This window comes from Polyodon spathula, chromosome 11 (genome assembly GCF_017654505.1).
Source record: "Polyodon spathula isolate WHYD16114869_AA chromosome 11, ASM1765450v1, whole genome shotgun sequence".
NCBI classification, from domain to species: Eukaryota; Metazoa; Chordata; class Actinopteri; order Acipenseriformes; family Polyodontidae; genus Polyodon; species Polyodon spathula.
This window is the reverse complement of record NC_054544.1, coordinates 5,174,968-5,196,316: the sequence shown is the minus strand read 5'-3', so window position 1 is coordinate 5,196,316 and position 21,349 is coordinate 5,174,968. Positions and strand designations below refer to the sequence as shown.

Below are 21,349 nucleotides of genomic sequence, written 5' to 3'. Positions count from 1 at the left end.
CCAATTCCAAAAGGTTTGGAAAAATACTGCTGTCACTTCAGAGTGAAAAAATACCAAAACAGCCTTCGCAAAAGAAGAAATCAAGCAGCAATATAATGCAGTAAAATAGTGCCAAGGGCCAGACAGTTATGGGATGCGGCAGGAACGTTACTAACTTTGTTCCTCCAGTTTTCATAAACAGTCCCGTGTATTCAAAGCCCTGAGCTCAACTCAACTTGGTTACTTTTACAGCTTTGTGGAAAACAATATTTCTTGTCCCAACAGCTTGCACTGGGCTTATTTTGACAGAGATCTCAGTGCAAAATAGTTACTGTGTATTTTAAACAATCGACATAGATCCTCATGGAAGTAGGAGGTCTGTTAATGATCTACATAGTGGCAGGTCTAAGTAATGCTGCTCATTAACTCAGTATTAGTTTTCCAGGGGTGATTTATACACCCTGTTGTTACCTACATTCAACAAAATTACAGTGAGAGGAGGTTTATAAATGTAAGGCTGTGCTTCGTACTCTACTTGATTGTCACTAGATATTCCAATATTAGAAAGCTTTAATAAACATGCAACAGCCTGAGTTATGGCCACAGTGCCACACATATATTTTATGTATGTCAGCACAGTTCAGTTCTACTGTAATAGGCCTTGATATTTTCCTCGTTTTACAACATGCTAATGTGAAACAGTTGGGGATGTCTCAGTGTTGTACCGAAAATAATGACTGATGAAAAAGATGTTGAACTTCACTAGGCTTCTACTTGCTAACTACTATGACACTGATGTGACTTGCAGTTTATTGGGTTTTTGCATTACTTGAACACTGTGTAGGTAAGGGGTGATGGGGGTGGTGTCCTGTTGTGACTTAAACTTGAAGAGTCGTAGTATTTTTTGATTAAATCTACACCTTAGTATTTAAGGGTGTTTTAATGGACAACACTTTCAGTACAGTAATCACTAGGCACGTGAAAGAATGGCCCTATTTTTGGTTTTTTGACCGATGCTCAGCAGATAACATCATGTCATATCTGAGAGCTTTGGGGTTGAATGTGAACACCTATATCAATTCTATTAAAAAAGCACAGGTGTTAAGCTGCAAGAGCTGAAATCCTGTTTTCACCTCCTTGTATAATACTGCTGCTGGTGTCAGTGTGATGCCAGTGTTTTTCAGGCAAAACACAGTGCTCTGTCTATGAAGCTCTGAAGTTGAAAATTATTATCTTCAGCGATGGTGGACTGCACAGTTTACAGGCTTCAATGTCAACGTGCTCCCCATTGCAAACATCAGGGAGGAGAAAAAAAGAACATTATCCCAAAGGATACTACATTTACTAAATATGGACTGTGCATACTGTAGGGTTTTGTTCACAGATTCTCCCCTTTTATTCATTCAAAAGACCATTTACACATGGAGAAAACCGGTTTGCCAGTCCTGCCCATCAGTATGTTTAGGGTCCTCATTCAAAAATGGGCACCCTCATACGCTGATCCTGTTTGTCCGTCGGTCTGTCACACTGTATCGGGTGAACACGAGAACTGCCTTCATTTTACACCAATCTTCACCAAACTTCTGTCCTACACTCCGAGCCTCCTGTAGACGTTTCTGATGGCAATTGGCTATAAAATCGGACACACTTTTGATTTTATATGAATGTTTGCACCCTGCACATGCACTCATGGATGGGATCATGAGGACTCTCTGAATGTGCCTGCGCTGGTCCTGACACACAGTAACTATCCCACATCTCAAGTACAATCGTGTTTAGCTGACGTGACTGTATTTCAGCTTCCATTTTGCACCTATTTAAACATCCAATGCAACTTTGCACACCTATAAACCTAGTATTCCACTGGGAAGTTCAGCAATACTGAGAGAATATAATATATATCAAAGCCCTTGTCACCGTATTTTGCTAAAATGCAATTAGATCTGTACTATATAATTCACATTGAAACTACTGTCTCTGTGTACAGAACGAACTCTTTCCACTACGTAACAAAATGTTTTGTCAAAAACAAAGTATCAAAAATATTAAAGGTAAACTGTATACTATATTACAAAAAAAAATGTGTTTATCAGATTGTTTCAAATTATTATACAGTGTTGTTATAATAAATCTATTATTCTCTCTTTTAACAATGCTACCGTCTTGTAACCAACCACAGTGTCACAAATAGGCTCTGGTAAATGATTGACAGATGCTTCTTTTTCAGGGGGTTGTCTGTGCACACATGGGAGTGTACTGCATGTCTTGTTTCTCGGGTGCAGTTTTCCTGGTAGGTTTGGAATGTTACATTAGGCACTGCAGCACAGGGTTTCACGCTGCTGGAAGGGTCAGTCTTCACTAGGGGCACAGTACTAACCGATTTCAACCGATTTCCGAGGCCATCATTTGCCGATCTCAAGGTATGAGCCCTTTCACAGGGAATAAGTAACTCATGCGACTAGGCAGAGCCAGAACCATGAGTAGCCTTTTAAGTGAGAAGCAGTGTTTTTAAATCAATGTACTGCTTCAAAGGAAGCCAATGTAGTGACCTTAAAACTGGGTAAATATGGCAAATAGAATATTTTTGCTGCAGTATTTTGTATCAGCTGCAGCCTATTCAGTGAGGCATCAGGTAGACCAGCAAACAAGGAATTGCAACAATCAGCTCTAGAGGTTACAAAAGCGTGAATGAGAATCTCGGCATCAGCCTGGGATATCATAGGTCTCAACCCGGCTAAAACGAAATCTTTAGTAATTGAACATAAATGGTCCTTAAAAGTGAAAGCAGTTCTAATGTTAGAATGTCAGAGAACAAGTTGTTTCGTCATATTAAGTTTGGAATGAATCGCTGCTGCCCATGACACAGAATGTGGAATTTGTGATACTTTAGTAACAATGAAAGCATGACTACTGCAGCAGACAGCTGTGCAGTTCTAGTGCTGCCAACCTTATAAAGTGAGTGACTACTGCTGATCAATACTTATGCTTTGACACCCACACTGTCATCTACATCAGAACATCTGTGGTTGTAAGCCTGTTAAGGGAGGGAATGAGCACAGTAAGGGAATCAAAGGCAATCGAACCGAACAAAAAAAGGATGAGCTCTTCAGAAAGTCTGTCTTCATCATCATGATTTCAATACTATGTCCTAAAAAAACAAACAGCCTGTGTATTATTAGTATTCTCTGCAAGCACAGGGGTACAGTACAAACTGTGTTTATATGTAATCCTGTGAAGAACGCCACAGTCTAGTTTCTATTAAATAAACAAAACAGGAGATCCAGTATGTTTTAGAGTAGAGCATGCTTGTGTAACTGGCGACCCCCCACACCGCAAGCAAGCGTCTCCACTGCTATGCAAAAGAGCCAGGCTTCTCTCATCTGATCTTATCTCACTGACACTAAGCTTCTGAATACGGGCATTGTTCATGCTTAGGTTGGCTTTGTGTTAACCTGAGCTTTGGGATATCAGATAGGTTTGCAAAATTACAACTTATCCAGCCAGGCTATCACTGTGGAGCACCATAAGTGCAGTTAAGTTTCATTTAGTGTGTTTTCATTTAGTGCAGACTCAGCTTTATGAGTGGTTTACAGCACACAAATGTTTACCAGACTGATGACAGTGCAATTACACCTGGGACTCCAATATTACTGCTGCACTTGCACACTTTACGTCTTCATTTTGCTGTTGCATGCGCACTCTGGCTAGAAACATCGCTACCCACAGCTCACAAGGTTCTGCTTTCTAAAAGATTGGACATGCCCCTCGGGACAGTGGCTCTGATGTCTCTCTGCAGGCTCAGCTAAGCCATAGAACGAGGAGGATTCATGGATAAAAAGGTTATTTTGTCTTTCTGCTTGAAGCAATGTAACAAAATGAATACTACTACTAATAATAATAATAATAATAATAATAATAATAATAATAATAATACTTACAGCAGGAGATGTGCTGCTGTATTCTACAGCATGAATTAGCTCAGATTTGTGCTCATCTCACCCACTTTAACATTGTATTACTTTTGGCTGATGAAACAGTGCATACGTTGATATGGGTTTTTGCATGGTGTAGTCCTGGCCAGATAAAGTAATCTACTGTAAAAACATATTCTCCTGCTACTAGCTTGTGCATCCCAGGTAGGTATTGAGGGCTGAAAATGCATGCTGGTTTTCCAGTTGATAATGCATGCTGATTCTCCAGCTGATAATGCATGCTGGTTCTCCAGTAGAAAGGTACATCATCATTTTCCCTAGAGAACTATAGTAGCTTCTCTTTAGCATTTTCCAAAACAAGCGTATGAACTGTTGCCTCCTCATACTTATCAGACTTGACCTTTGTGCTTAATAACACACACCTCATTTCTGTCCTTGTAGCCTGTTACAAAAGATCAAGCAATACTCCTATAGAACCCAGTTTAGCAATACTGGAAATGCCGAGAGCACTCGGACAGGTGCTGCAAAATGACCATTTCAAAAGTAACTTCAGGTAGAGTGCACAGCCACTGATTTCAGGGTTTGTTTTTTTTTGTTTGTTTGTTTTGTTTTATTTTACATTGCATGAATTTTTCATACAATTTTTATTTGATGTTGCAATTATGGAAAGCTGAAGTACTCTGATGCCCAGTAAAAGCTGTTACGAGCTACAGTAAATCAAAGACGACTGCTATTTCCAAACTTAGAAGCACATATATAACAGTCATAGGCCCATAAATGACAATGATGGTATCCTGTCATAATTATGGACAACATTTGACAAACTAAAATGTCTACCTGGGGCAAATGTGACTGTAGAACAGAGGGAAAGACCTTGGCCATACTCACAATGTACGGGACAGCAGTACACTTCCTGTTGAACAAGTGCTGTGTCCTTTTTTCAATGCTCATCTGATTCAACTGACATGCATCAGTTGACCAGAGTTGCCCCCACGGGCAGTACAATATTTTCCCCATTTTAATATCCATTTCATTTCTATTGCTGTAAGAAGGACCATAAAAGGCACTGTCACATACTGTGCAATACAGTGTCTGCAACGTGTGCTGTATTGATTTGCCACGAAGGACTGAAAAGGGTAGACCACGCTGGACACTATGGGCTTAATGGATATAAACAAGCAAACACAGAAAAATTGCTTCCTCAAATCTGCATTAGTTTCCTTGCTTTCAAAAAAGACACTGAACCCCTAAACTAGGCCAGGTACACTAAACGTTGCTGTGCTTATTATTTTAAAGCACTTTGACAAATGTTAATGTCTCCTGTGCGTTCCCCTGCGTGTTAGCATAAGTGTTCCAGTACAGCATCCCAATTTAAATACAGCAAAGGGGTCGTCCTTAATGAATCTTCTTAGAAGAAACTTTCTATAAGCAGTTCATTATAGAAAAAAAAACATCTCCTAACTTTCTGCAGTCCTTAAATCAAGTTTACCTTTCTTTCTAAAATTATTTTATTTTGAGCGATCCCTTTTAAGAGAATAATTCACATCTAAATTTTAAAATATTTAAATCATAAAACTTCAATCAAATCTCACGGCAATGTCACACGTCCAACATGACGTCACTGACTCTTAGGAAGGATTCAACTAAACAACTGACGTGATCAGTATTATCTTTTTATATGAATTCACCCAGTTTCCTACCCCTGCTCAAACATGCTGTAGCTAACGAGAGCCTTAATCTCTGAAATCCATATGCTGTTGGCATTAAACGATTATGCACCATTCCTACTATATGATATATTTGGGGACAGTCCTTTACAGAAATGTAACCCAAAATTACCCAACCAACCTGATCCCTTAGTTAACAGCAGAGTCAGAATCCTTAAGCAGCGATGCCTACAGGAACACAGCCAATATGTCCCTGTGCTGCAAAATTCCATTTCACAATTCAAAGCTGTATCATAGCAATGGGATCTTGAAAAGCAAGTTATTTATTTATTTCTTTCTTTTTACATTAGCACATAAAAAAATTATAGTGATAGATATCAGATTAGTGATAATCTGATAGCTAGGGCAGATCTATTAGTCACTCTGGCACTTGTTTTGAATGCATTGCGAGTGTCAGTTACTTGATCGCTTCATCTTTACGTGTGTCAAATTATTCAGCAGCTGCCCTACCTACACTTATCTTTTTATATTCATATCAGCTCTGGAATTTAAAAATATATATTCGGAATCATTCATCATCTGCATCTTATGACATTACTGATCTTGCATCTTTGTGTTTGCTGCGTCATTTTTATTAGTAATATTATTCTATCCACCAATTCTTTTGCACTTACAGATAATTCACAAACGGGTTTCAGCAATTTAGTAAATGGAATGATTTTTTTTTTTTTAAATGGCACTTCCCTGTGTTTTATATGGCCTTTAGATGGCTCGCTGTGAAAGGCGCTATATAAAAATGATTTCATTGTTGATGCATTGATTGACATACTGATTTTATTTTTTCTTAATTCCATTCAACTATAAATATAACTTTTAAAAAAATGACCAGGAAAGTAAAGAAATGCCCCGTTATATCTACTGTTCCTCTTACTGTCTCAAATAAAGTCTTTTTGAATTCCTGATTTTACAGTGTTATACATAGCTTCTGTAGTTACTGCAGTCTCAGCTACAAGGGCATAGCATCCTTATAGCTACACCATAGCATTTACTGTAATGGCAAAACCTAAAAGGTGGTCACATTTTCAATTGCAAATCATACAAAAGGAATAGTTATTTCACATGAAATAATAACTTGCTGGCACTGCAGAGGCGGTCCACCCCACACAATGTGAGTCAGCATGGGTCTTGTCCGCTAGGAAACGGCACAGTGTCACTGCTGCTGAAATGATGTGAAGAATCACTCGTTTCAGCATCTTCCAAACTGTTCCTCTGCCAGTACAGCACACAGTCCACTGCTTATAGGAACAAAACTTCACAAGGTAATCATCTCTTTTTTTTTTTTCATTGCAGTGCAGGGAACTTTGAAACAGAGAGCAAATACACCACACCTATCACACCTCTCTCATCCTCCTGCCTCGATTAACACACCACGTCAGAATCTCATCCTCCTGCCTCGATTAACACAGCTACCACGTCAGAATCTCATCCTCCTGCCTCGATTAACACACCATGTCAGAATCTCATCCTCCTGCCTCGATTAACACACCACGTCAGAATCTCATCCTCCTGCCTCGATTAACACAGCTACCACGTCAGAATCTCATCCTCCTGCCTCGATTAACACAGCTAACACGTCAGAATCTCATCCTCCTGCCTCGATTAACACAGCTACCACGTCAGAATCTCATCCTCCTGCCTCGATTAACACACCATGTCAGAATCTCATCCTCCTGCCTCGATTAACACAGCTACCACGTCAGAATCTCATCCTCCTGCCTCGATTAACACAGCTACCACGTCAGAATCTCATCCTCCTGCCTCGATTAACACAGCTACCACGTCAGAATCTCATCCTCCTGCCTCGATTAACACACCATGTCAGAATCTCATCCTCCTGCCTCGATTAACACACCATGTCAGAATCTCATCCTCCTGCCTCGATTAACACACCACGTCAGAATCTCATCCTCCTGCCTCGATTAACACAGCTACCACGTCAGAATCTCATCCTCCTGCCTCGATTAACACACCACGTCAGAATCTCATCCTCCTGCCTCGATTAACACACCATGTCAGAATCTCATCCTCCTGCCTCGATTAACACACCATGTCAGAATCTCATCCTCCTGCCTCGATTAACACACCACGTCAGAATCTCATCCTCCTGCCTCGATTAACACAGCTACCACGTCAGAATCCCATCCTCCTGCCTCGATTAACACAGCTACCACGTCAGAATCTCATCCTCCTGCCTCGATTAACACAGCTACCACGTCAGAATCTCATCCTCCTGCCTCGATTAACACACCACGTCAGAATCTCATCCTCCTGCCTCGATTAACACACCATGTCAGAATCTCATCCTCCTGCCTCGATTAACACACCATGTCAGAATCTCATCCTCCTGCCTCGATTAACACAGCTACCACGTCAGAATCTCATCCAAAATGCTAGATTTTGTAATAAACAGGCAAAATCTTAAAAGGGACAAGACCCAAATTTGAATAACTGGCACAACCCCACAATAAACCCTTACCAGTTTCTTATATATAATCATTCAAATGGGTCTATATGACCTGCCACGCATCCCCAAGAAAATAGGGTAACTATGGCTGGAGAAACTAGCAGGTCTGATCTTTGTTCCAACTCTGGTCTAAATTGTTTAATTGAACCAATAAAACATCCACTCTTAAGAAGTTAATGATCTCCTTTTACCTGTTAAACCTGGAGTGGAATGGCCCTCCAGGCCTGTGACTGGATACCCTGCACTAGACATTCTGCAGGAATGGTCCACAAACAACTACAGTGAGGTACTCACCTGGAATGGAGCTTACTTTATGCCAAATTAAACTGAACTTTCCAACCATTAAGTGACCACGGCAACAGTTAGGTGTCAAGGGCATAGAAGGAAGGAGACAAGGGCATAGAAGGAAGGAGAAGCAATGACTAGGGAGGATAGTAATGCTATTTTACAGTGAAGAACAGTTTGAGTATGTGTCATTTTAAAGTGTGTTTGTATGTTTTATTTTGGGTTGGATTTCATATAGCTGACATTTTTAGAGGGCATTTACTGGTACTCAATAAGGTTTGTAATGTGGTATACATTAGCTCATCTAATAGCTAAAAAGAAAGTGGTCTGTGCTTGGTGGTTACATTTCATTAGAAAACGTGTTTTTTTTTTTTAAATAAACAATAAAAACGTGATGAAATGTGTAATCAGGGTTGTGTATCAGTGCCAAAGTGGGTGATTTCTCCCATCCAAGATTCACACCATTCATGTAAACGTTCTATAAGTATATATTTCAGTTTTCAGGCAGGTCTGCTTGGTTGTAAAGGAATTCCGATCTCGTTAGTGGTACCACAGTTATCCCAATTCCACACTCACTCGGTCGGAACCTGTTTAAATGGAATGCTTGTATTTCCCCACCCACTTGGACACTTGAGCCAGCTTCCATCCTCTTAACAGAAATTACTGTGTGTGAGTTCACTGTACAATACTATATATAGTGCAACACTCCCTAAAACATTCGGTATATATATATATATATATATATATATTATATATATATATATATAACTATATATATATATATATATATATATATAACCATTATAAAGTTTTCAACCTAACCTATTGGTGGAGTGGTGTGAATGCACTGCCTACTTACGGAGCCAGATGAACCCTGTGGTCAAGAACAGGAAAACAAGTCAGGCTGTTGTAATGGCACAACGACCCAGGTAAACAGATGTTGGATCCAAATACTCTGGTCATTCTCATACCCCAGGAGTACTTGAGAAACTATTTGTCGCGGTTAATGTGATTATAGAACTGAAGACATTATTTGCGCAAGGACTGGTCTATGAGGTGTATAATGTTGTTTAGCCAAGAGCACTTTACAAAAACCACAGCGTACCTGCTTAAGAATGACCTACACACACCGCAATATTTGGGGAATGACTGGATGAGTGAATGTTGTTTAGTAAAGAAAGTCGACACACTGTCTCCAGCGTCTGCTTAAGTGTACACACGACCCCGCACATGGACACAAATTACTGCAAAACATTTCGAGTACAGAATCATCAGAACACTGCAAAAATGCAGTATCTCCAAACAATATTTCCAGCAGCTAATTACGCTTGTTTTTCAAACAGCTTTGAATTCTGACAGGCATTCAACGGGCTGTCAAGTATTTTTTAAATGCCTGCACATGATTTTCCAAGAGATTTTATTTCAGCAGAGGAGTATCATTATATTTGTCTTGTATAATATAATATATAAAATAATATGGAAACCCAAATGACTCACAAACAATCAGCCTCAATTCACTGTACCTGGTTCCACAATTTTGAAACAAATACTATTTTAAGCAGAAAAAAGGATGTGTGGGGCTAACAAGATGCCCATTTTTAACCAGGGATGTTTCTGAAATCAAGGAAAGGTTTTCGATAGAACCTCAGTTTGTGATGCATACATTCTATTAGAGGATACTGGAGGCATGAGCCAAAGCTGGAACAAGGATTTTATCTTCCTTCCAGCAAAACACACTCCCATATCTAGCGCTCTAGGGTTTAAAACAGGGCACTGTGTTATGACACCGGAGTATTGTCCCTTTAAGTGGAAAATAAATGCAGCCCATTTCAGGGAACTGTAAAATTGTAAATGAACAAATCAACATCCTGAGGGAACAATTGGGCTGCACTTGATTAGGCAAAACTATCCTGACCATTTCATCCTAAAAGCATCCTTGTGATGTCAGACATACTGTAGAAGCACCCTCCATCTAATCTGTTAAATACAGCGTGTGACAGACTCGTCTTGCCTTCTTTTTTCCATGCACATTCAAAAATGCATGGCCTGATAAAACAATTATAGGCATTCTCAGCCACTGAGATGTGTAATAAACACCATGCTTTATTTCACCTCGTCGTCGTCCCCCAAGCACCCCCCCCCCCCCCAGCTGGCCCTCCATAACACAGGCAAACCCCATCGAAATACTGTTACCCAGATATCACAATAAAAACACGCAGAAGCACTCACCGCCTCCGAGTCTTCGAATCCATGCAGGTACAAATTGTCGTACATGGAGGTTTAATATTCCAAGAAGCACCCCTTGCCAAATGAAAAAAAAATGACATAAAACTGAAAAAAAAAGCACAGAAGGATGGAGAGGAGAGGGGAGGGGGGATGACAATAACCCAAAACCACTGAAAAAAAAAAGAAGACGACGAATAGGCCTACGCTGGTTTTCTTGAGCCTGCTAGTGAATTGTATGCGTATCCCCCAAGCTGAGATGCTGTTCATTCACATTATAAGGGAGGAAGGTTATCCCTAGAGGCAAACCAAACCTGGCATTTTATCTGCCTTCCAAATACTGAGCAGGAAAGCAAATCCTTCCTCAATCAGATCCTGATGACAAAGCGGAGAGGGAGGCAGCCGATTGGCTGGGCTGTGCTCCACTCAGCTGGAAGGACATTCTCCTTCACTGTGAATAAGGAAAAGAAAGCAGCCTTTTCTATCTCTTGATGCCTGTGTCCCTCTCCCTCTCTGCCTCTCCTACTCTGGCTCTCTCTCCTCTCCCATTTCCTGGAATGACTGATAAAATGCCATGCTAGAGATTACAGTGGCATGTAATATTCCGTCAGACTAGATCCCCATGATTTCATGTCTACACAAGCGCTCTTGTTAATGCCAACGGCCAAAGCAAAATTATTTGAATGCTATTGACTGAAAATATACATATGTACACAAACACACACACACACACACACACACCTTTTCTTGTATGATGTGAAAGCCCATACACTCCACCCTCCTTATACAGCACACTGCTTCTGGGTGAGAAGCAGATTAGCTTCAAAATATGTTGGTTTGCATCTGGATCATAATGCTGATTTTATTTTGCATCTGGTCTCCTGAATCATCTGAGCAGTAATGGTACTTTCATTCTTCATAAAACAAAAACACCAAGACTGGTCTAAAATTAATTCCTCGTCTTTCCAGAAACATGCATACTGAATTTTGCTAAAGCGCTAGTATTTAGTACAGGGACGAAGGGCCAAATGTGGTTTGCAGAGTGGCCCCCAAGCTGATCCACAATTATCAAATAAATATGAATTAACAGGGTTAAATAAAATCCAAATGACTTGCACGAAAACACACACATCTTACAACATTCATTAATTATCATGCCACTATCGTTACAGCTGTATTTAAATAGTACCAAATAACAAAACAAATGGAACAACTTGCAGTGCTAGCATTAAATAATTACACACACTTATCATAGTTATATTTTTTGTTGGTAGTTTGGTAAATACAACCAAAAGGACAACACCCTCATTAAAATCGCATCCTAGAGCCACAGTCTAAATAAAGTGACCAGTACAGTATGTGAGCTGTTAACTCCAAAACACTTTGAGAATTTTATTACTGACCAACTGTGTTGAGCTTCCATGACAAATAATATTAGAAGAAGATTTTTTCTTTTATTTCAAAACTGTTATGTGACACCAACAAACATGCATGTCTGTATATTTTGCAATGTATACCTCAAGGGCATGTAGAAACGATGTGGGTGAGTTGCTTAAAGTAAATCAAGTGTGCAACTGCTAGTTTCACAGAGCTCAATTAAACACTGCTCTTGGAATAGCTTCCCTAAGGTACCATTCGGCAGTCCAGCATTAGCACAATATAGGCGCTGTGAAACCAGCCACGACAAATAGACATACATCTTATGCAATAGTTTCTAAAATTTTTCGTTAGGTATTTACTTGACACGGTTTATTTTGATAATGTGTTTTTGTATGCCTCTAGGATAGTTTAAACACTTCAATGAAACATATGCTTTTACAGTGTGGTCACCTGAGAGTTGTGAGTGGTACAGCACCAAGCCCATCCAGACCTACAGGTATTCCTACAGTATGTATGTCATTTGACCTAGCAAAGATTTGTCCCAACTCTAAAATGAGGGAAGACATCAATCTGTCAACAGAAAGACAGCACCCTGTCAAAAAATGGTCTCATTCAGGGAACAGGGAAGCAGAAAGGGGCGAGATTCATCTTCTAAACAATCTGGTTTTATTGATTTGTCCAGATGCCAGTCCCAGCACCGACAGTGAGGCCAACGACTGCAATAAACATGGTGCAAGAAATCCCATTCACCTGCACACGCACACCCACCGACAGTGAGGCCAACGACTGCAATAAACATGGTGCAAGAAACCCCATTCACCTGCACACGCACGCACACGCATGCACACACACACACAGTGCACACGCATGCACACACACAGTGAGGCCAACGACTGCAATAAACATGGTGCAAGAAACCCCATTCACCTGCACACGCACGCACACGCATGCACACACACCGACAGTGAGGCCAACGACTGCAATAAACATGGTGCAAGAAACCCCATTCACCTGCACACGCACGCACACGCATGCACCCACACACACGCACAGACAGTGAGGCCAACGACTGCAATAAACATGGTGCAAGAAACCCCATTCACCTGCACACGCACGCACACGCATGCACACACACCGACAGTGAGGCCAACGACTGCAATAAACATGGTGCAAGAAACCCCATTCACCTGCACACGCACGCACACGCATGCACACACACCGACAGTGAGGCCAACGACTGCAATAAACATGGTGCAAGAAACCCCATTCACCTGCACACGCACGCACACGCATGCACACACACCGACAGTGAGGCCAACGACTGCAATGAAACCCCATTCACACACACACACAGTGAGGCCAACGACTGCAATAAACATGGTGCAAGAAACCCCATTCACCTGCACACGCACGCACACGCATGCACACACACCGACAGTGAGGCCAACGACTGCAATAAACATGGTGCAAGAAATCCCATTCACCTGCACACGCACACCCACCGACAGTGAGGCCAACGACTGCAATAAACATGGTGCAAGAAACCCCATTCACCTGCACACGCACGCACACGCACGCACACACACACAGTGTGGCATGTCACTCCGGTGCTGACGTTATTTGTACCACGTTCTTTAGGGTAAGTGGACGGCACACGCACACACACGCACGCACACACACATCCCAATGAACGGATCCAAATGAATGGATTCCTCTGAACCTCCTTCTGCCACCCACAGTCCTTAAACAGAATGAGTTCTGCATTGACCCATCCTTTTAATTGTGGCAATCCATTGATATTATCTGGGATTGAAGTACCAGTGCTCAGTAGAGTCTTTACATTTTAGAAATATTGATTGTGCATCCCATTAAGAGGAGGGTATGAGCTGAAAAGACTGAACATAGAAGGATAGGTCAGCAAAATAAAGGATAAAAAATACATTTAAAATAAGGACAAAAAATGTATACGCAAATATATACTGTGTACTGTGTATATATACTGTTTTCAATACATCTGAATTTAGAACAAAAAAAAATACTATTTTTTTGTTTGTTTTAAAGGTACTGCATCAACTTTACCAGCAGGGGGCACTACAGCAACACACATAACTGTAGAGTCGTGCACAATAAAGTCCTTAACCTGCTAGGACAATTTATTTAGCATTGCAATACCAAAGCTGCCTCTTTTGTTTGGTTTTGTTTACCCTTAGCTCCTAAACACTGCTCCTACACTGACCTGACTCGGCGTTTACTATGAATCAAGATAATAGTTTAAATATAAATTTTCCACCTTCGGTTTCTCTTGCCCTACCCTTTAGGGGACAGGACAAACCTGTTTGGCCTCTTATGGGCGGGTCAGTTCACTGGTTCTCAGGTATGGTGTTTTCTGCACAATGTGAAGAATGCATCGACATTTCCTTTTGCAAACACTTTTAAATCAGACAAAGCAAACATGTTGCTAAAGGGAACCCCAGGGGTTCAGAAACAGCCTCTGTTTCCAGAGTCTTGTTCTCCTTTCTCGCAGTTCACATAGACCCGCCCTGCTTGTTTTTGGCCAGAGACACTCTGACTCAGACCTCTTCAGTTAAGTGCTGCAGCGGTAAATAGGCTCATTAAATGAATCAACAGATTTATCTCCTGATGAAGAAGGCTGACAATCTAGAAAAATACAGCTCTATGGGACTTCAGTTTCTAGCTGAATGTAGGACTGTGGGTTTAAAGGTATGCAACATCCTGTACAGCCTCTCACGGGGATTTGTCAGGATATCTCGTTCTGAACAGAATCTATAATGATCAGTCTCATTAGGTGCTCATTTAAGTGCAACCAGTAGCAGCGCAGAATTGAATTTGAACTGCATCAAGAACATTTTGTGAAGAGACAGATTTGTATTAGTGCTTTCCTAGGGCAGCAATCCCTGGATGATGTGTGAACTATGTGACCACCACAGGAAGTACTGTTCTCAGCACCCTTCTGTGTCAGCATACTGTTTTAACGATTGCCATCAGAAGCAGGTTCACTGATTGCTAGTAAAGCATGCTCACATGTGGTAGATCACACAGGGTTCAAACAAGAAAGTGACGTGGAGCCAGGGCTGGTGGTTGAAGACCTCACTGTTGTTGGAAATGACAACTAAATTAAAACTACACTATAGTTTTTGAGATAGAAGCATTTCAAGACTTAAAAACAAAACATAAATCAGCCATCTCATCAAGGCTGACAGTGGGGAAGGATATGATCGTTACACTGCAGGTGAGGCGTTGTGCACAGAAGCTGGTTCAACACGGCCATTCTTCTCTACCTCACTTCCCCCAGCATGCACCTGTTCTTGTCATGAGCCTGGCAAATACTGATGCAAGCAGAAACAACAAGGGAGAGTCATAAATAACATGATATTAAACAGGCAATACATTAAATGTTAGGGAAATGTAGCTGATGCAACGTTTCTCTTTAAGTACAACAGGCACAATAAATGAGGCTCCCTATATAAAAACAAACAGTAGCTTATGATTTTGAACAGGCATTTATCATCTCAAGTAGTTCTTTTTATGATTTATGTGTGGTTTCAAGCCTAATCTACTCACTGAGCAAGCAAGGCTATAGTCTGGCTTTTCAACCCTAATTATGTTGTTGCTATGGGAATCATCTACATTTCTAATACTCCTCTTTTTGCTATGTGCTTCTTTTGTAAATAAATTTTAAAAAAGCTCTGTGTTACCATGGAGACACAAACAGGTCAGAACATCTGCTGGACTGGATTCAGTGTAATTCAGCCAGGCGAGGGAGAATGCAAGTACTCCTGAGGATTCCAGGCCCTGGGGCTCCAAAACCACTTACTAACACTTTTTCTTATATAACTCAGATACTCTGGCACCTAAAGAACTTGAGGTGAATTAAGTTTATTTGTGATGACGCTACCTTGACATAAAAAGATCTATCGACCCACAAATTCACAAATGCTGCCAATGTCGTAAAAAAAGTACTCTCTCAGGCATTTGTCTTACAATTGACTGCAATAGCTGTTGATGAAAGCACTCCCCTAAAGGCCAGTTCTCAGGGCAACTGGAGCCACAGACACAATGCAGCTCAACAGCATCCCAACCCCACTGTTGCTGTGTGTGGATTCACTGCAGTTCTCAACAGCATCCCAACCCACTGCTGCAGTGTGTAGATTCACTGCAGTTCAACAGCATCCCAACCCCACTGTTGCTGTGTGTGGATTCACTGCAGTTCAACAGCATCCCAACCCACTGCTGCTGTGTGTAGATTCACTGCAGTTCAACAGCATCCCAACCCACTGCTGCTGTGTGTAGATTCACTGCAGTTCAACAGCATCCCAACCCCACTGCTGCTCACTGCAGTTCAACAGCATCCCAACCCCACTGCTGCTGTGTGTAGATTCACTGCAGTTCAACAGCATCCCAACCCCACTGCTGCTGTGTGTAGATTCACTGCAGTTCAACAGCATCCCAACCCACTGCTGCTGTGTGTAGATTCACTGCAGTTCAACAGCATCCCAACCCACTGCTGCTGTGTGTAGATTCACTGCGGTTCAACAGCATCCCAACCCACTGCTGCAGTGTGTAGATTCACTGCAGTTCAACAGCATCCCAACCCCACTGCTGCAGTGTGTAGATTCACTGCAGTTCAACAGCATCCCAACCCCACTGCTGCAGTGTGTAGATTCACTGCAGTTCAACAGCATCCCAACCCCACTGCTGCTGTGTGTGGATTCACTGCAGTTCAACAGCATCCCAACCCCACTGATGTGTGTGTGGATTCACTGCAGTTCTATCCACAAGTGGAAGTGGCCCTCCTCCCCCTCCTCACAATCTGACCTGTTCCCAGCATAGCTAGTGTCAATACAGTTAATACAGTCATCCTTCTGACAAAAATCTACAGTTAATGTGTTAGCAGCATCAGTGGAGAAAACGAATGATTGCGTAGAGCTCATTAAACAAAGCCCAGAAGTGAAGTGTGCAGGCTTAGGCAGTGTCAACGGAGGAGAGCTTCATATTCTTATGACTAATTATGAGTGTACCTGCCCAGGTCAGCCGAGCCTAGCGGCAGGCCAGCAGCAACGTGAATAGCAGCAATACATTGAAACTAGTACAAATCAGTCCAATTTTAATTATAGGACTTAGCTGGTACTTCATTCAAACAATTATTTTATCGAACACATTAACTTGGATAATGGGTTGTTAATCTTTGGCTGTCTGTACAAAATAGGGCTCTGGATGAATCCCTTTCAGATATTTATTATGCAGTCTTAAATCCGGAGTATGGTGAGGTCAGCTAGGGGAGAGATAAAATGTGTCAACTCACCAGGGTAGCTTGAAATAAATTAATTCCGCCCGACGGGGACTTCTTTTGTGTTTGCATGTGGATCTGGAGTTATTTTGAACAGGGACGACACAGAACCTCTCTCTGATTAAAAGCGGGGGTATAAAGTAGATGGTAATGTGCTAGGAGATGTCTGTCTTCCAACATCTAACAAACCTTTATCCGGAACTCCCTGGCATGTGTTGCTAACCAGGTTGCTACGCTGGGTCCCTTATGACTGGCATCGCAAGACACATTCATTGTACAATATCACCCTTTAAAATTGCTTCGTGCATGGTGGGGGGGTATTTTGCCTATGATACTTTTTTATTTTTTAAATTTAGTAGTCAGCAATTCATTTTACCCCAGCCCATCTCAGTGCCACCTCCCGAAAGTTCACAAACCTGATTTTGTACGGATGGAAATACAACTCCTATTGCATAGCGGTTTCATCCGTTCCAGGTGTTAATTCGAGCTATAGTAGCAACACTGTACAGGTAACAAGCTCAGCTGTGTCTTATTAGACTCATAGAAAAACCAGGAATGGTTCAAACTGCTATGTAATGGGAGTCTTACTTCCATCCCTGTTTTGAGTGATCTCTTTCCACTGTATTTTTATTGTGTTTAGAAATGTTAATAATGATCAATATAGTTAAAAGGCAGTAGTATTTAGATCTGCCATTGTTTAGAACCCCTTTCGCAAAAGAAATCAACAACTGGGGAAAGTTTGTATTGTAGAGTCTTTCTTAAAGAGAGTTACGCTTATAACCCTATTGAAATTCTTTCAGCATACTGTTCACTGTGCACGATGCTGTGTAAGATTGACAAAACATTTATATTTTTATATATATTTCCCTCCACATTTGGCCTGGTGTTTAAATAGATTTTGTGCACACTCCTTTTCCCTCTGTCTCTGTTGACCTTGCCTGTAAATCTGAGCCTCATCTCATTATTTTACTATTTCCCACAGGTTTCAAATATAATTGGAAGCATTTGACACACAGCTGTGCTCTCTCTCTCTCTCTCTCTCTCTCTCTCTCTCTATACATATATATATATATATATATATATATATATATATATATATATATATATATATATATATATATATATATATATATAGTAGTGTGGAACAAAAATGGTTTTGTACAGGTAATAGAAAGTAACATATATCCCACAATACATAGAAACAGCAGTGTGTCTACCTGCACAGGTACTGCTACAAGTTTGTCAGAACACATCTAAATGTAATGTGTCAAAACTGCTGTCAACTTACAGCACTCAAGGACTTGCACTTCTATTGGATAGAAGAAATCCACAAAATGAGATCAACAGAAAACAGTGGACTTTAGCTATCAGCTGTGGCCTACTTTTAAAGTATGCATAGCTGAAACACATCCGACACCCACAAGAACTTGTGCGAAAGAATCGCTGATGATGTTATTTCTGCTAGTCATGCGGGGCTCCCTGTTGTGTTCAATATTCCAAACAGGAGTCTATATGCTGGAATATGTGAAACTAAACCCCCTGCAAACAGCAATCCCAGGGCTGCTGTAACTCGCTAACCTAGATTTGTGGTAATGATGCTACTGAAATATCTGTAGGCTACCTTTGGGAAAGATTAAAATGAAGGGTGTGCTCCAAATGATATTAAAGGAACATTGTCCTCTGATACTTAAAAACATTGATTGTATGTTTCTAAGTGTCCCGCTGCCTCCTCTGTTCAAGCTGAGAGTGTATTTCTTGCAAGCTCTTTGCTGTGTCAGGCCCTCAGCAATTTACACTAACTTAGCTGCTGTTCCAGTGGGGTCATGACTTTTAATTTTGGCAACGGCTACCATATGGGAGTGTGGGACCAGTGCAGTGTCTGTGCCCATCCAATCCTTGACCTTCCTGCAAAGTTAGTGAATCACAGTGGTTTTGCGAAGTGTGAGACCAATAAACATACAGTACTTGAGATCTTAGACAGTATTCAAACCCTGGCCTCTTGAGGTTGAAAAGGCTAGCGCATTAACCAGCTGTTCCTGGAATGGGCAGTGTTGTGTGATGCCCTGCCGATATGGAGACAGTGACATGAGAGGAGGTTAAGTGCTCTATAAGCATGCATGCAGCTGAGTCTGGCTCTTTTGCACAGAGGTTAAGACGCTCGCTTGCAGTGCACGTGGTCACCGGTTCACATCCAGCTTCCACCCCGTTTCACGCCACAAACCCTGAGCCCTGGAGTTAGAGAAATATTTATGAAGATGAAACGGATGCACATTGCAGCGATCATTCATAATGGCAATTTTCGCCCATCTTCCTTTCTCTTAGGCAGATTTCTGAAACCCTGTGCAGGGCTTGCTCCGCTCCACTCCCCTCTCCTCTCCTCTCCTACCTGTCTCAGAATAAAGCTGGTGGAGGTGGTGCTGCCATCAGATCTCTTTAGTCTGCTTCTCCTGGACTGAGTTCCTCTAGTCACCTAGGTAACAAAGGCAAACATGCTTATGTATACGGTGAACCCGAGGGAGTTGGTGTCTATAAAAGGAATGTCTACCTAACCCTAGTACAGTCTGGTGAGGATGGGGGGGGGGGGGCAGATGTTATTGTAAGGTTGTGTGGAAGGAACACACCTGAAGTATCAGTCTTGACTGGCCCTCATTTCAGCAGCATGCTTTTCAAAAGAAGCTAAATCAGAACTAGGGCACCACACTTTTTTTTTTTTAAAACCTGACTGACACCAAAACAGCTGCGTCGGTATTTTTATTTTATATACTGTGTAACATTTTATATATATATGTGTGTGTGTGTGTGTGTGTGTGTCTATATATATATATATATATATATATATATATATATATATATATATATATATATATACACACACACACAACAGAGAGCTCAACAGTGAATTGAATGTGCCTCCTTTGAAAGCCATGCTGTTAGTACAGCAAATCAGGGTTTGCCTTGCGCTTTCTTGTGCTTTTTATCTATATTCTGTGATATGCAACGCAGTTTGTATGGTCACGCAAACTACTTTCTATGCATAACCACATAGTAACTTTCATTTCTAATGTATTGGACACTGGCCGAGTCACATTTTCTATCTAACGCAGCTTCCCTAAACATTGAAACAACAGGAAATGTAACACAAAACGCCGCTTTCTACAGGGTACATTAATTAGCCAACTCTATACATGCATTGTACACCATTCACAGACACGTTCAATGTTGTGTTTATTGTTTGTGTTATAAATAATAAATCGTAACCCGTAAATGCGTTAAATGTGACACAGGTGTCATAATGCCCTAGCAGCTGTAACTTCCCTCAGAACAGTTATTAACAGAGATCTATAATCTCACGTTCTTTCTTTGTAAAATACGTTTTAACCAAATAAAACAAATATATAGCGGACATTTCTAGACATTTAAAACACGTTTTTGTGTTGTTGTTTTTTGTACACACTAAAGTTTAATATATTGTACTGCTCAACAAACCCTGACGAAGCACTTTATTATTGAATTCTTAAGCAACACAGAAAGCAGCAGCAAAGCAACGGCAACCAGTCCCCGTTTTACCTGAAAGATGGGTTTTTGCAGTCCATCTCCAATCTTGTGTCTGGTGTAAAGCTGTCTGGACATCTCCGATAGATCATTTGTCCAGGTGGGAGATTTGTTTTTTCCCCAGCCAAACGGTAATCTGAGAAGTGAATTGTCAGTCCCAGTCTCCGTCTCTGCTCTTACACCGGCGAGTGCCTGCGTGTGGTTGTGGAGCTTCATTACCTGAAGCTGCGAGCCATCGCTGCTACAAACTGCAGTGTGCGCGACATTTCTGAAAGTGATGGTCTCAGCGGCACTGCTTTATACCGACATTTCCACGTGGACTCGACCGTGGATAGTGGTCATTTGCAACAGATTATTTCAACCTCAAAAATAAAAAAATAAAAAACAGGGATTAGCAGAAAAAGATTTAATTTTAGGATGCAACCCTTTGCACGTTTAACATTTAGCTCATGCCCTTCCCCCTTTTTATTTTGGAGCTCGACACTAAAATATAATTCCT

General features: G+C 41.2%; 1 protein-coding gene across 3 annotated transcripts in view; it reads right to left on the bottom strand.

Annotated features, from left to right (window-relative positions):
- Nucleotides 1-21,096, bottom strand: part of LOC121323228 (voltage-dependent L-type calcium channel subunit beta-4-like) — a 42,795-nt gene extending 21,699 nt beyond the window's left edge. The window contains exons 1-2 of one of the 3 annotated variants that reach the window (XM_041264149.1): nucleotides 20,866-21,096; nucleotides 19,685-19,768 (exon numbers count right to left, since the gene is read on the bottom strand). In XM_041264149.1, the coding sequence (XP_041120083.1) occupies nucleotides 19,685-19,768; nucleotides 20,866-21,066 (285 nt within the window). In that variant the 5' untranslated portion in view covers nucleotides 21,067-21,096. Of the gene's footprint in view, nucleotides 1-10,616; nucleotides 11,055-19,684; nucleotides 19,769-20,865 lie in introns of those variants that run through there. The other 2 variants (XM_041264148.1, XM_041264150.1) reach the window with 2 other exon arrangements.
- Between the last annotated feature and the right edge of the window lie 253 nt (nucleotides 21,097-21,349).